Source organism: Varroa jacobsoni, unplaced genomic scaffold, assembly GCF_002532875.2.
Source record: "Varroa jacobsoni isolate VJ856 unplaced genomic scaffold, vjacob_1.0 contig04886, whole genome shotgun sequence".
Lineage (NCBI taxonomy): Eukaryota > Metazoa > Arthropoda > Arachnida > Mesostigmata > Varroidae > Varroa > Varroa jacobsoni.
In genome coordinates this window covers 1-14,738 of record NW_019215371.1, presented here as the reverse complement: position 1 = coordinate 14,738, position 14,738 = coordinate 1, and the positions used below count along the sequence as shown (strand labels likewise).

At 40.0% G+C, this 14,738-nt stretch overlaps 1 protein-coding gene across 1 annotated transcript; it reads right to left on the bottom strand.

Annotated features, from left to right (window-relative positions):
- Positions 1-1,075: 1,075 nt before the first annotated feature.
- On the bottom strand, positions 1,076-12,863 carry Cad88C (cadherin 88C; the record flags this gene model as incomplete). The annotated part of the gene is given in 16 exon segments (XM_022854811.1): positions 1,076-2,592; positions 2,861-2,996; positions 3,670-3,845; positions 4,117-4,350; positions 4,472-4,573; positions 4,729-4,919; positions 5,211-5,421; positions 5,680-5,892; positions 6,509-6,732; positions 6,855-7,050; positions 7,207-7,332; positions 8,910-10,381; positions 10,547-10,773; positions 11,179-12,092; positions 12,421-12,546; positions 12,690-12,863. Coding segments are annotated over 16 exon segments (5,427 nt in total), but the record flags the coding sequence as incomplete, so codon positions are not given.
- Positions 12,864-14,738: the final 1,875 nt, after the last annotated feature.

The following is a 14,738-nucleotide window of genomic DNA, read 5'->3' as shown; positions in this document are numbered from 1 at the left end:
TAATAAAGGGTACCAAACATAAAAAGATAATGTTTATCCTCACATTATGTCTGTGCCAATATACTCACATGCCAGATAACACTCTTCTACTTGTTTTTGTTTATCTAAAATGCTAAGTGGGTTATGGCACCAACTATGTATCTATCAATTATGTAGTATTTTTGATATATTCGATGTTTCATATGATGGCTTTATTTACTCTATTTAAGAAGGAAAGAAGATTTCTCACATTAATTTTGTTCACCTTATGGATAGCATTTTTCAACCACTACACTGAATTTTTTTTTATCGAAAACTGAAATATTCATACCCCTAGAAAAATTCTCATAGATAAAATCCTAACCAATATTACTATATGTCAACATTGGTGTGATAATATATAAATAATATATAATAATATTATTATATATAATATATTAAGAAGTACAACTGTCCACCAAAAGAAAAGCCACAGATTTCTTTGTGAATGGCAAAAACGCATGGCTTTTTATATTCTTTTTGTATAGGTGTCCAATTAATTCACAATTATATAGGGCTATCTCCGGTAGATCATCATTTATATGACTTTAGTTAATTTGTGAGAAATCTATTCCGATATAAATGGACGCTTTAAACGCCTAAGTTTTGTCGAAATCGACTTCTTCCAGGACGACCGAATGTCACAACTTTAGAAGTAAACTCTATCATCTATTTACCCATGATGCTGCAGAAAAATTCATAAAATATGTAAAATATATAAACAGTGAATATTTATTAAGAAGTTATAAAAGACATAATTTTTTAACTATATATATATATATACGCAAACTATCTGATGTTTCATATACCTGAAACATATAATGTGATGGAAAATCTTGATCGCAATCTAACGGCAAAAAAATAGTACCGAGGTTAATGGCTAATATTAACCGCCATTTTTGGCAACAACACTATAGCACAGAATAGTAACTGACTGTTTTTCTAATAAAAAAACAAAGAAAGGGTAAGAAAACTGTTTTTCACAAACAATTCATTGCGACAATGATTTTCAGGACTATTTTTATAGCGCTAACTACTGAGTAATAAAAAGCACAGATAGAGAGTAAACAACTTTTATTTTTTCAAACAAAAGAATTTCGTGATAACAAGAATTATTACAGTTTTACAAACTTCTTCGTTGTAGTACCATCTTTATTAACACTACTGCTACCTTTTAGTAAAGATTGGCTACATTTTGCCGAAGCTTTGGATCCAGCTGTGAATTAATCTACGTCTCAATTTATTTAGAGGACATGAAGTAGCACAGAAGTCGAGCCGCAAATGCGCGCTACCTATATACATCATGGCAATTGTCTGTTCTTCTTCTATGCACGTATGTAGGTGACTTGCTATGCAGTTATTTAGAAAAACGAAGATACGTGTAGCGTACCTCTTATATCTATGAATATGCTTCTATCTACTGCAATTAAATAAATATCTTTGCCGTCCTCATATGGGAAAGTTGCAAAGACAAATGGCAGCCAGAGGTGAGGGTCCATTTAACGTTCGGGCTTGATACAGGAAACTAGTCTTCGATCACCTAATTGGGTGAGCTTGCTCTTCATAGTTAGTATAAACAATGGCTACGAGGCTTTTTGTGCTTCATTTATCATGGCTTAAGTTATCGCCTTCTAAATCTTTTTTTAGACGTTAAAACTTCTGCTTTATAGGCTATCCGGTACCACTGACCGACAGCAATGCCCGCTGTTAAATACTTCGCTCAGCCTCGGCTCACGACGATGCTTGGCACTGGTTCTGCGGCTGACTGGACCTAGGCTTTTTGCCGCCGCCACTATCCTCACTGGCTGTCAAGGAACCATCCGCTGTCAGCGGCATTACGCGACTCTGCGGACGCGGCCTTAATTTGCGTCAAAGTTCGGAAACTTCAAGCTGACCTAGTCGATTAGGTGTACCCATTTTAGCATTGAAGATATTACTGTAATCAACGCCGACATCGAGGACCGTGTTGAAGTTGTTGCGATGGTGGCCCTGATGCAGCCCTTGATGTCCTTGATGCACCTCGTGGCGATGGTTATGGCCTTGTCTGGGAACAGAGGGGGCTGACGCCTTCCCGTGACTGTGCATCTGAGTCTTCTGTAACGTGTGAGCCTGAGTACAGCTCTGGGGACTGATTACATAGCGGTCGTTAACCAGGTTCGAAGTTGAATATCTGTCGCTTCCTGATCCTGAAGCTTGGTCAGTATGATCATGATCTTGATCTGCAACAGCATTCTCGTCAAGCGAGTTCGAATCGCTGTGGGGTGCACGCTGAAGATCTTCATCATCCTTGTGGAACCATTCGTTGTCGTACGAATGCATCCAAATGGGATTGCTGCCCTCGACAGAATGCTGGTTAGTGTTAGGTAAGTCGTGGCGTATGTGAGCTGAGCCACTGTTGCTCGTACCAAAAGCTGCCACAGTTGCTGCCTTTAGCTGGCGCTGATATCGCTTTTTTTGGGCCACACAAAGCGAAATTACAAGAACCAGCATCACAGTTAGGAACACAACAAGGCCCATCAGCCATGTCTTGAACGGGTCGTCTTCTTCAATGCGCACAATCGAGGCTTCTGCCGGCTGCAGTGTCATAATAAACATATATCATAATAACAACAACAATTATTATACTAGTTAATAAGTAGAGAAAAATCCTGTCTAGTTTAAGGTTTTTCCTATTCTCAAATAGGTACTACTTGTTAGTGTGTGTAGAATATCAATAATAGCTTTCTGCTATATTTTTGGAAAAAGTTTGTATGAGCTAACGAACTAATGAAGGCTACGCCACATGAACTGCGACGGTATTTATTATAGAAATACATTTATTACATAAAATATATGAGCTTACCTCACTATGCAATACGTTAAAATCTTTGAAGAGTTTGTCGAGGAAGAAGGAGTTTTGATCAATGAGGCTTATCGCTGTCATTACTTCCATAATCGTGTTATCATGGCGGTTAACAAAGTGTAGATATATATCGCTCCTTGAATCATGACAAAAACCCACAACCCCATTAAAAGGTGGATAGTGTTAAGAAGCCTACCTGAAACATAAGGTTAATAAACTCCTAGACCAATGACATTGTCTGTTCTCTTTTCTAAGTTGACAGTTTCTTAAAATCCGTGTAATGGGTAGGCTAAAGATGCTATCATCTTATTTTCGAATTAGAAGGTTCTTAGCAGGTCCTTATATTGTGTGTTAGCAGTGGACTGGGTCCTTTCGGAAAGGTTGAGATTGGTTAGCGCTGATAGCTCCGCGATTAAGTATAGTAATTGGGGCATAATGAGGCTCGATTTTGAATACATTACGAATGGAATATAGTTGTATCTAAAGATGATTCTTCGCAGTACAAAGAAAATACGCTATTTGAGGACTGACCCAAAGGGGTAGCTGAAAATATGGCGGCCGAATTTAATTTCAGTTTCAGATGGGTCCAACATTTTCCTGAATCAATAAAATAGACGGCGTATTAAGTGATCTCAACTTATTGAGCCGCTGTTGTGTGACACTCAATTCTGTGATAATGTGATATTTTTAAAAAGCTATTTAAAAGAATCTCTAAAATGTTGCAAACCATGTTTAAAATGTGGTCGAAAATGGATCAGAGTATTAGGTAAACCAGCTTAAAGGCATTTAAAGGCCTATATTTAACTCACTTTGTTCGATCAACAGTTCCATCATCATTTTCGTGCACTTTAACTTCATCGATGTTGACGATGGCCCCTGTGATATTGGCCATGACCATACGGAATTCTGACTCTTTTTCCTTGAACTCATCTGGCGTCAATCGAAGCACAAACCGCACCCGTTGATCCTCGCGTAGGAGATAGATCTGAAAATTGGTTACGAATTACCAGTCTGGTCAAACTCTGCGGGAACTAAGTTCACTGATTTTATAGTTGAAAGCACTTTTGTTTATTGCATCAAATAGCTCCTTTTATTAAAAATTCAGATATGTGCCTAGAAAATAAGATTCTGATTGTTTACGGAAATGGAAAAGCTTAAGAAGCTAGGTAATGGGTGTTAGGTAGCAGCGTTACGATACGATAAGTGTATTTAAGGTACGGCTTAAAACTTTATTTCTTTTTGTATCGAAAGCTTACATAGACGTTGGCGGTATCAAATAATCCCTCAGAGTCGTTGGCAATGACCTTGAAGTCGAAGTACCCTTTCATGCCTCTCTGAGGGTAAAAGTTGAGAGCGATTTCTCCAGTGTGTCGATCTAGCACAAACGGCGAACCTTGGATCGGGTCAAGACCTTCGCTGAGGGTTCGACGCACCTCTCCTTCAAGGAAATATGACACACGACTGTTTTCTCCGTGATCGATGTCGATAGCCTGTAGGATAAATGCAGAATACTCAAGTTCTAGTACTTAAGCACACTAAGTTTTTAAGGCGAAATATCGTATCAGCAATTATAATTTAGACAAGTATTGTAAAAAACGTTTAAAGACTGACCTGCACTTTCATAAATGTTATCCCAAAGTTGGCTTCTGTAGTAACTCCACCTGTGAAGACACGGCTAACGAAGCGCGGGGGATTGTCATTCACGTCAAGCACCTTGAAACGAGACGACGAAGAATCCAAGCATAATTTGTGACTATTGTTCTGGATCTATTTTCTACGACGTTATTTAAATAGATCCAGAATATAGGCAGCTTAAGCTTAGGTGTTATGATTCGCAGCTGTAAAAAAAGTGTACATAATAATTTTACCTTAATGTCAACCTGCAAAAGGGAATTATCTTTTGGATCGAATGCAGTGACGTGTCGTGGTTGGTGAAAGCAATCATCCGAAGCCTGTACAATTAGAGAGTATTGGGCACGCTCTTCACGATCGAGCACTTCTGTGGCAACGAGCTGATGCGTAAAGATGTCCAAAGAAAAATGGTTATCCTCATTCCCACCTTGAATAGAACCAATTAAGATGAAATGTCTCAAGTTCAACGAAGCATAATTTCATATGACAAGATATTTTGTACTTAGGTTTATAGTATTTTAGAAATGAGTTTGACTATTTTGCAGTAAATCTCGAATTATAGGGCGACGTATTAATTTATATAAAAAGATGGGCGCTGTATATCTTACAAGACCATTAGGTTTTTGCTTTATATATCATATGTTTTATAGTTAGAATAAGGGTAAGTAACAAACTTACAACGAGCGCAAACACTTCCTGATAATTGGTTTTAACATACCGACAATATAATAGCACGGGATGGGTTTATTTTGGCCGAAATCATCGTCACGATCGACTGTGGCCAGCAGTTTGTACATTTCCTGTCCGGGAGACATGTTTTCTGTGAAAGTAAGCTGGAATACGTCTTGCGTGAATTCCGGCGCATAGTCGTTTACATCCGTGACGTAGATCGTGAGGTCGAGGTCGCTGGTGAGCGTCGTAGGTGATCCCTGCTCAGTAACGTGATACAGAGTTACTGAAACAATTCAATGCCTTTCCCATTTTCTGCACGGAACATTTAAAACGTACCAATGTATATGTTGCCTATATTTCAATTGTATTTGGAAGAACTGATTTAAAAGGCTAATTAACTTGATAATGAAATCTTTACCTGGGTATCAGGTGATTGACTGCTAAAAAGGACCCTTCTATAGGCCAGTTTGACAATCACAATTGGTAACGTCCGCTATAGTAATAATCACACACACCTGGTCACTAGCCTTAACCCGCAGCTCGTATACTTTCTGCGTCTCTCGGTCCAATGGAGCGCGGAGTGTCACTACGCCGGTGATTTCATCAATTGCAAATGATCTCCAATGATTATTCTGAAGACTCTTTAATCGGTAACGCACTTGAGCATTTGCACCATGGTCTGCATCATCCGCCAAGACCTCGACCACTATTGTGCCAATTGTGGCATTCTATGATAACAAGAGACACAGCTAAGTTAGAGATAAGCAACTAGACAACCTTATACAGACAGTAAGGACTTTTATTACTATTATTATTATGACTTATATCTCAGGCCTTAGAATAGTCTTGTAAGCCAGTGTGAATTCGGTGTGATTGCTTGGGGCACTTGAAAAGCGTTTGAGCAAAACGTGTTTCACCCTTTTTTTAAATAGTATCTTTTTTTTTTTTATTATTATTAGAGCTCAACAGTATATATTGCTGGTTTGTCAATATATGATTTTTATCGATGGTGTAACGGGTAAAATGTAATAGGAACGGATTGCTTGTTCGAATCCTGTAACAGGACATTTACCTGATTTCAAATTGCGCTCTTTCAAAATTACCAAATAGTGTCGTTTCGCTGGAGCTGTGTGGTTAGCTATGTTACGTTATAGATATAAACGTCCTCCAACCTTTCGTGTAAGTTATGTCAATAATGTAATTTCGCTGTAAATTATAAATTAATGATAAATAAATTATGAGAAAATAAAACGAGGTGAGGTTCAAATTTAGTCCGGGTGATTAATACGTTAGGCAGAAGAAAGTTTACAACTAAACAGGTGTCTAAGTCGACTGATTTATTACCTCAGGAATTCGTATGGTGTAATTTTGTGGAGGTTTAATGAAAACCGGTGCATGATCATTCACGTCCTGCACGCAAACATTGAATTTCTCTATTGAATTAAGTGTCGGGAAACCCTGATCTCGAGCCTTCAGTGTTAGAGAATAGTTCCCAACCTTCCCGCGGATCGAATTCTTGGTCAGGATTCGAGCCTGATTATCAGCAAGAGTTTCAACGTCGAACACTTCTGCAACGAATACAGTGTTCCAAATTATACAAGTATAATCATTTGTGACCAACGGTCACTACGCAAATCAGTCGCTCCCTTTATGTATTAATTAGGTTAAAGCGATTGAGTACTGAAAATACCATTTTCAGGTTGATCGATGTCCATCGAAAAGACAATTCTTGAATTGAGGCTTCCGGGTTCATCTTTGTCCGACGCGCTAACTGTCAACACGGTCTCACCAGATTTTAGGAATTCTGACACTTCGGCACATTCGCCGGGGTCTTGCCTCACAATTACAGGAGGTTCATCGTTTACGTCACTCAAATGGATGGTAATCTGAAAAACAGACGAAAAGGAGACATAGTCAGAGCTTGTATAATATCTGCCTGATTACATAATAACTTAGTTTATTGCCCACTTGTCTTACGTATAATAATGTATTCATATAGAGATTTTATATAGATAAAAGCTTTACTTTAGTTAAAAGCTAACTTGTTTGAACGATCGTCGACTTTGGTCGGTTCCAACTCCGGCTTCGTAATTATCCCACGCCTGAACGATCAATGTAAACTGAGGAATATCTTCGCGATCCAATAAAGCTGCCACGGATATTATTCCCTGAAGGTTTCAAGAGCGAATAGGGAATATGCTTTTTATATGCACACGCTTTTAAACAATATTTCACAGTAGCTAACCTTGGAAACAGGATTCACACATACCCAATTCATATTTGCGATTGTTATTTTCACAAAAGAAAAACATTTACAAAGGAATGCACAGTTATTGTGAGATTCTGCTTTCTATGCAGGATGTCTCTTGTTCTAAGAGCTCGAAGCAATATTGAAATAGACGCTGTCGCTTCTATGAAGGCGGAGATTAGAGTTCAAAGACAAAACAGAGCAAAATTTAAAAATAGTGGAAAAAGGCATAGGCTTAAATTTGCGAACGCTATTGCTTCTTAGTCAAGCCTAAGCTAGTTCAACTAGCTTACCTATTTCATAACTGATGGTAACTTTTGTAATAACTATTTGGTTGAAATATATATAACAGCCGTTTACTACAAATTTTTCGTTTCTCCTTCACCTTTGCATTTTTCACACTATTAGAAAATGCTCTTTTTTCTATCATTGAACTATCATGGAGCACGGAAGCTCATATCGAATTTAGGCTTTAAAGATAAAGGCTTCCTATGAAAAATACGTGCATTTCGTGTATTCATTCCATTTTACCTTTAGTCAAAAGCAGAAGCTGCCGAAACGGCTTGAAATACTTATACGATGCACGGTAAAGGATCTTCTAAGGTAAGAATTTTAGACCTGCAGGATGTACTCAATCCGAAAGTCAATTAGGACCTCGTATGGCGAACAAGTACTAAGTGGTCAGGAAGGCAAGCGGTGATTACCAAACCATTATCAAACGTCTTGAATGTATGCAAGTTTATCGGAAGTTAGAAACCTGTGTGTGCCATGGGCTTGAGTACATGCTCAAGGTGATACGGTGATATTGATCCTCAATAAGAAATTCACTCTCCGCCGAACAACGGACAGCTATCACAGCAAATTTATATACAAAATGGTTACGACTGATGAAAAGTTGTGCTTTTACGGCTAGCAAAGAAATGAATAGCAAATGAAGCAAAGAAAAGACCAGTTAGCTCCAGAAAATACGTGTAAGCTCTGATTCGAAGCAATTCCTAAAGTAAACATGATTTGTGATCAGTGAAAGGGTCTTATATATTGAAAAAAACGTTTAAGAAGAACAAACGGTCAACAAGGATCTCTGTATAATTCAGTTGCTTAAACGGTACGTGTCTATCAGAAGAAAAGGCTCACTAAACTTATGCTTCAACCCAATTAAACCTACGTTATTCCAAAACGTAAGAATTTGTTCGACATGTATATTATGGGCAGTCTAATAATATTTATGCAGATCAAGCTTAACTGTTGAGCAATATTAAAAATTCCACTGATTTGAGAGCTTGATATTAAAATCTAAATTTCTTGTTTGTTACCTCACCAGTCAAAATATAAACAAGATAAGCAATTAATACAACCATTTAAGCCATTTCAACTATTGTTATATAATCAGATATTAAACGATAGCACAAGCAATAAAAGTATGAACAAATCTATAAGGAATTATTTGAGGGTCGATGTCAGGTTTTCAAGAAGTCAAATTTTTGTTATCATACGCACGGTGTCTTTGTCGATCTTGAATTTTCCATGAGTACCCGAAGGGTCAAGAGCATAGGTAATGCGTCCATGTTCTCCAGCGTCAGCATCCGTCGCCTCCAGTTGAGCAACGATTGTACCGAGCGGGCTGTCCTCTGACACGTGGAATTCTGTGAGGCCTTCGATGAACACTGGGTTATTGTCATTTTCGTCTAGCACCTGAATACTCAATGATGTCATGCCTGTTAAGGGTGGCACGCCAGAATCGGTTGCTTTCAATGTGACATTGATCCAGGACGTAGTTTCCCGATCAATTTTGTCACTGACGAGTACCTCTCCAGTTTTTCTATCGATGCTAATGAGCTTTAATAGATCTGAGGGCCCTTCAAGACTATAGGTAATAGAACGATTTTTATCAATGTCCATTGCTCGAACGGTAACAACTGGAGATCCAATTTTCGAATTCTCAGTCACAGCTTCTCTATAAAATGGTTTGCGAAACACAGGAGCGTTGTCATTGACATCTCCAACTTTGATGTTTAGGATGGCCTGGCTTAGTTGATCCCCAGATACGCCAGCCTCGTCAGCGACCTGCACACATATTTTTATTGCCTCTATCTTTTCGCGATCCAGCCGTTGCCTAAGGTAGATTTTTCCGGTTTTCAGGTCAACCCGAAATGTATCTGATGCATTAAATGGCACTAGAGTGCTTTCCTCGTTCTTGGCTTCACTGCCGAGAGCATCATCTCCATTGCAGAGAGAGTAACTTAGGTCAGGGTTATCATCCGGATCTGTGGCAACAAGCTGGCCAACTTGCTCTCCAAGTTCCATGTCTTCCACAATGTGAACAATTCCGGGTGGACGCAGTGTGGGCGGTTTGTTGTTGACATCGACAATGCTTATATTCACCCGGCAGGCTGCCCACATTTGCTGGTCGCCCAAGCCTCCATCTAACGCTATAATAGTAAGCATATATAATTTGGATTTCGGATAAGTGCGATCTGGATCAAGATAAGCGCCTGGAGCCACTGATATAACACCGCTCACTGCGTCTATAACGAACTTATCCTGAGCTCCACTTTCTATCCTATATGCGATTTTAGAGAAAGCGGGCGAGTCATCAGCATCGATGGCTTCTACCCTTACAACGCTGCTCCCTTCACGAATATTTTCGGGTATCGCTTGTAAATAAAAGTTCTGAAGAAACATAGGCGCGTTGTCATTGACATCCTGAACAAATATTTTGACCGTTATGTTACTTGCTAGTGGGGGTTGACCGGCATCGATCGCTTTCACAGTAAGAGTGAGAACACGGATATCCCCGCGAGGCTGCGATATCGCCTCGAAGTCCACAGGAATTCGCGGTTTTATTTCACCAGTATTTTCATTGATAGTGAAGTTGTTGACATAATCGAGAAGTTCATATCGTATAGCCGAATTCGATGTGTTCGCCTGGTCCGCATCACTTGCATGCACCACAAGAGGGTTGCTAAAGTCTACACTCAAGACACACATAAAAATGTATTGTATTACTTGTAAGTAACTGCATAGTGTTGAAAAAACTTCACCAACAAAACTTTTTTTTTTTACATACGGTAAGTCGTTGCAGAAAAACCGTTTGAGAAAGGAAAAATAGAGATCTAAATTGTGGGTTTACTCACGGAGATCATTCTCTCTTAAGCGAGCCTCGTAGACAGGTAGATCAAAGAGAGGCGGGTTATCGTTAACGTCCTCAAGAAACACTTCAAGTTGAACAGTGTTCCTGCTGCCTTTTCCGAGCTCATCCCGGGCTTCAACAGTAACGAGAAACTGGGGGACCGTTTCACGGTCGAAACCATGCTCGTTCGTGGCAATGCTAATTTCACCAGTGATCGGATCTAAGCGTAGTCTATATACCAGCACAACAATTACCTTATTTTAGAATAGATTAAGCTTTATTCCGTACGGTATACTCGAACTGCTTTAACCGCTTGAAGGCTCTAAACTATGCATAGTTTACGTTTATACAAATAAAGCGTAATAATAAATAAAAGCGTAAAGTAAACTTTACGCTTATATAAATACGAACGGCCATATATATAAGCTGATTAGTTAAGTAATCACCAGAAAAAATCATGCAAATTTTAAGAAATAAACATGCTTATAGCAAACTGTTAAAAGCTGGAGTTGCTCGATATATCCGAGGAGCTATATTATTTTTTATAAGTTGAATCCAATTCAGATATGTTTAGTAATTCTGCTAAATTATGTTCTATAATACTGAGTTATTAAGAGCGATCATAATTGCACCTACTTATCCGCCATTGGGCCGCGAATGCTCGTGTACCGAACGCCGACGGTGCCAAAGAGCTCCGAATCGCTGTCTTCAGCCTGCACTCGTGCTATGATAGTTCCCACTTGAGCGTCTTCTCGAACTCGTGCACTATACGATTCTTCAAGAAACAAAGGAAAATTGTCATTGGCGTCGCGTATGTAAACAATAACCTCCGCCGTTGAGCTTTTAGGTCTTTCGTTGACTTCTTTGGCTATCAGGTTGAATCGAACAACCTTTTTCTGCTCAAAATCGATCAGCTGAGGTCGTCTAACACGAATCACAAAGGACGCCTCATTAATAACCTCTGCAGGGGATACCTCAAAAGTTCCTTCCGGGTCATCGAGAATCAGGCGAAACGTGCCATTTGTTCCCTGGTCTTGATCAAACACCTCAGGGGTAGCGTTTCCAAGAAATGTAATAGGCGCATTTATTTGAGCATTCTCAATGATTTCTGCGTAATAAAGCAGACTTCGGAAGGTCGGAGCTTCATCATTAACGTCTGTAAGTACGACAGTAACTTCCGTTCGAGCCACGGAGTCAGCGATCGCTGAACCCACCTCGGTCGCTTCAATCTGAAGAATGAAGGCACCATTGCGATACTCCGTAGCTTCTCGATCTAGACGCCCGCTAGTCGTTACAACTCCTGTCCTCTCGTCGATAGAAAACAAGCCTAGGTGATTACCAGCACGAATGCTATAACTAATCAGGTTATCAATGCCGCGGTCACCGTCTTGAGCCTTAACGGATAAAATTGACGCCCCTACTGGCAAATCTTCGGGAATTCGAGTTACAGCGGGAACCTGGGTAAATACGGGTGGTTGGTCCTCCAAGTCCTCCACCTTAACAATTACCACTGCTGTTGCAGTATGTCGAGGACCTTGCCGAGCGCGATCCTGAAGTAAAAATAATTTCTCTTAATTTTTCTGCAACTAACTATCTGTTATATAGTTTGACAGTACGTTATTTTATTGGTTACAGTATATAGAAAAAAGGTATGTAATAAAAAAAAGCCATTCATGGAAAACCCATCAGATGGCTGTCTGTCTGTCGCAATCGGCCTTTCACGAAACTTTCTGGCTTATCATACTTATGTTCATTATAGCTAGGCTTCGATTTTCTCATCTTTGCCAAATGTAAGTCAATTCCATTGTAAATACCAAGGTTTGTCACAATACTGAGACATACTTAGTTTTAAGTACAATCACATAATAGAATACTCACAATTGCAAGCACGCGTAGTTCATAAACGAATTTTCTCTCGTAATCAAGCTGACCGACCAGTGAAATTCGGGCTTGAGTGCCTTTCTGCTGGAGTTTGAATGCCGATAGGGTCTCCGCATCGGTATTCTGCAAACACAGAACGGCAGAATCGATAAAGTTTGATTCATGACTACCTGCAAGCAGTCGGTGTGATATATCCGTTTGTATAAAGCCGTTAGAAGTTGACCGTTTATCTGCTATTAGGTATCTGAAAACTGGTTGCCAGTTACCTGTAGCTGGTAAACGACCTGTCCAAAAGGACCTTGATCTTGGTCAGTGGCCTCGAGGGTGTCTACGAGTTGCGGAGGCGCTCCTTCGGCCATGACGTGCGAAGTCCGATAGGCTTTGAAGATTGGTTCATTATCGTTTACGTCATCAACGATGATCACAAGCGTTTGGTGAATCTAGGAAAATGAATATACCATGAGGAATATGCAGACATCAGTGTTGATCATATCGATTTTTATCTATTCGCGAGCTTGATTCGTCTTTATTTTATCAGTTCCCAAAAACAGAGTATACTTAACTGTATGGAGATGGGCAATAGAGGAGCGAACGGACGTATGATGGAACGATATTAGTGGAAAAGCACCGAAAAGGACATGTCAGTTTGAAACGCAATCATTGTGCTTAATAATAGCATTGTCAGGCAGGGGAGGATAAAGGGATATGTAACGGTGGTTCCGCCCTGTTGTCCTGTGTCGGGCTAGTAGTTGTCATTAGCAAGCACCGCCGTTGCTACCGAAGTCTTTTGTTGTAATTGAATAGATTGAATCGAGTGACAAGTATATACCTATCTAAATACGATAGCTATAATACAGTCACCACTTGCCATTGTATGATTTGCTGTGTTAACCAGGGGTCACGTGCGACAAATACTAGTCAATACTACGATGGCAGACCAGAGTAGCGCAACAGCATCGGCAAGCACTGGAATGAAACAAGTTTCGCTTGTCAACTGTCGATGTTGACTTCAGAATTTGACGACCCCAACAATAGACCGCGACAACATGAACGAGCTGCAAAGTTGGCCATTGCCACCAACGCCACTGTCGCTTCTACCTTAATGATGAGTTGTTGTTCCTTCTTGTTCAAGAGGAGGCGTAAGAAAAAGATCGATGAGGATGAATTAATGTAAGTGAATATAGGATCGATAGAAAGGTAAGCTACATCGAAGGCATGAGTCGTCGTGCGGTGATGCCGTTACTGCTGATAGCGATACCCTCGGCTAGCAGCGCCAACTGGTCCAGAGTCGAAGGCATTCAACGCCAGCTATCGCCCAACTACAGGTTCGGTCTAAACTGTATCATATGTTTGGTCAGAGGCTGCTGAAGCGCTTGTCTGCGTCTGATGGCGCCGTGCTGCACCAGATGGTGTCTGCGACAGACGAAATGTGACAACGACGACAGCGACAGCGACAGCAACAGCAACAACAACAACAACAAGCAAAGAGCCTCGATAAACGAAGAAACAGCTACTGATTGAGGTGCAGATGATATGGGGGGTATTGCTACTGCAGCCACCTTTTTTTTTTTGACTGCTACCACTTCGGTAACGAATGTTGAAGCCATAGATACAACTATGACTACTACCTGCCGCGCAAGAGCTCTAGAGGAGAAGGTAGAGACAGGCATCACAAAGTTAGAACTATGCGGAGATTGCCACCGCTCATTGGACGATAGGAACATTAGCATGAATGAAGAAAACGCCGTGTCATTTTTATTAATACTATCGTTGTCCTTATTCCCTCCCGTACGATCTGCCCATCCGCTTTTCTTCTGTGACTAGTTCAAATGCGCCCGGAACATCTTCGATAGCAAACGAATTAATAATAGGCACAAGCGGATAAAGTATCGAGACGGACAAGCTGAACCTTGTGTAGTAACAGGCCACTAGAAGAGACTTTGATTGCGTTGCTTCCAATCAGGGTATCCAGCCGATTTTTAAGGCAGCCTTAATTTGGGGAATTCTAAAAATCCTACACAAATCGTAAGACTGTTTGGTGCTTTACCATTTATGACGGTGTTTTTTTAACTTCTGTCAAATCTTCTGGCATATTTTTCATTATATACTGATCTGTCTGTAAACTAAATAGATAATCATTATTCATGTCGCTCTTATGACTGGCCTACCTGTGACCAGCTTTCAGTTTCAACAATAAACAACTGTTTCGCGACAATTATGACAAAAAAAAAAATGTAGCGTTATTTTTTCTCCAGTAGACCCATCACTCAGTGTGATCGTTTTCTTTATAATAACTAGGGTGTATATCTTTAATA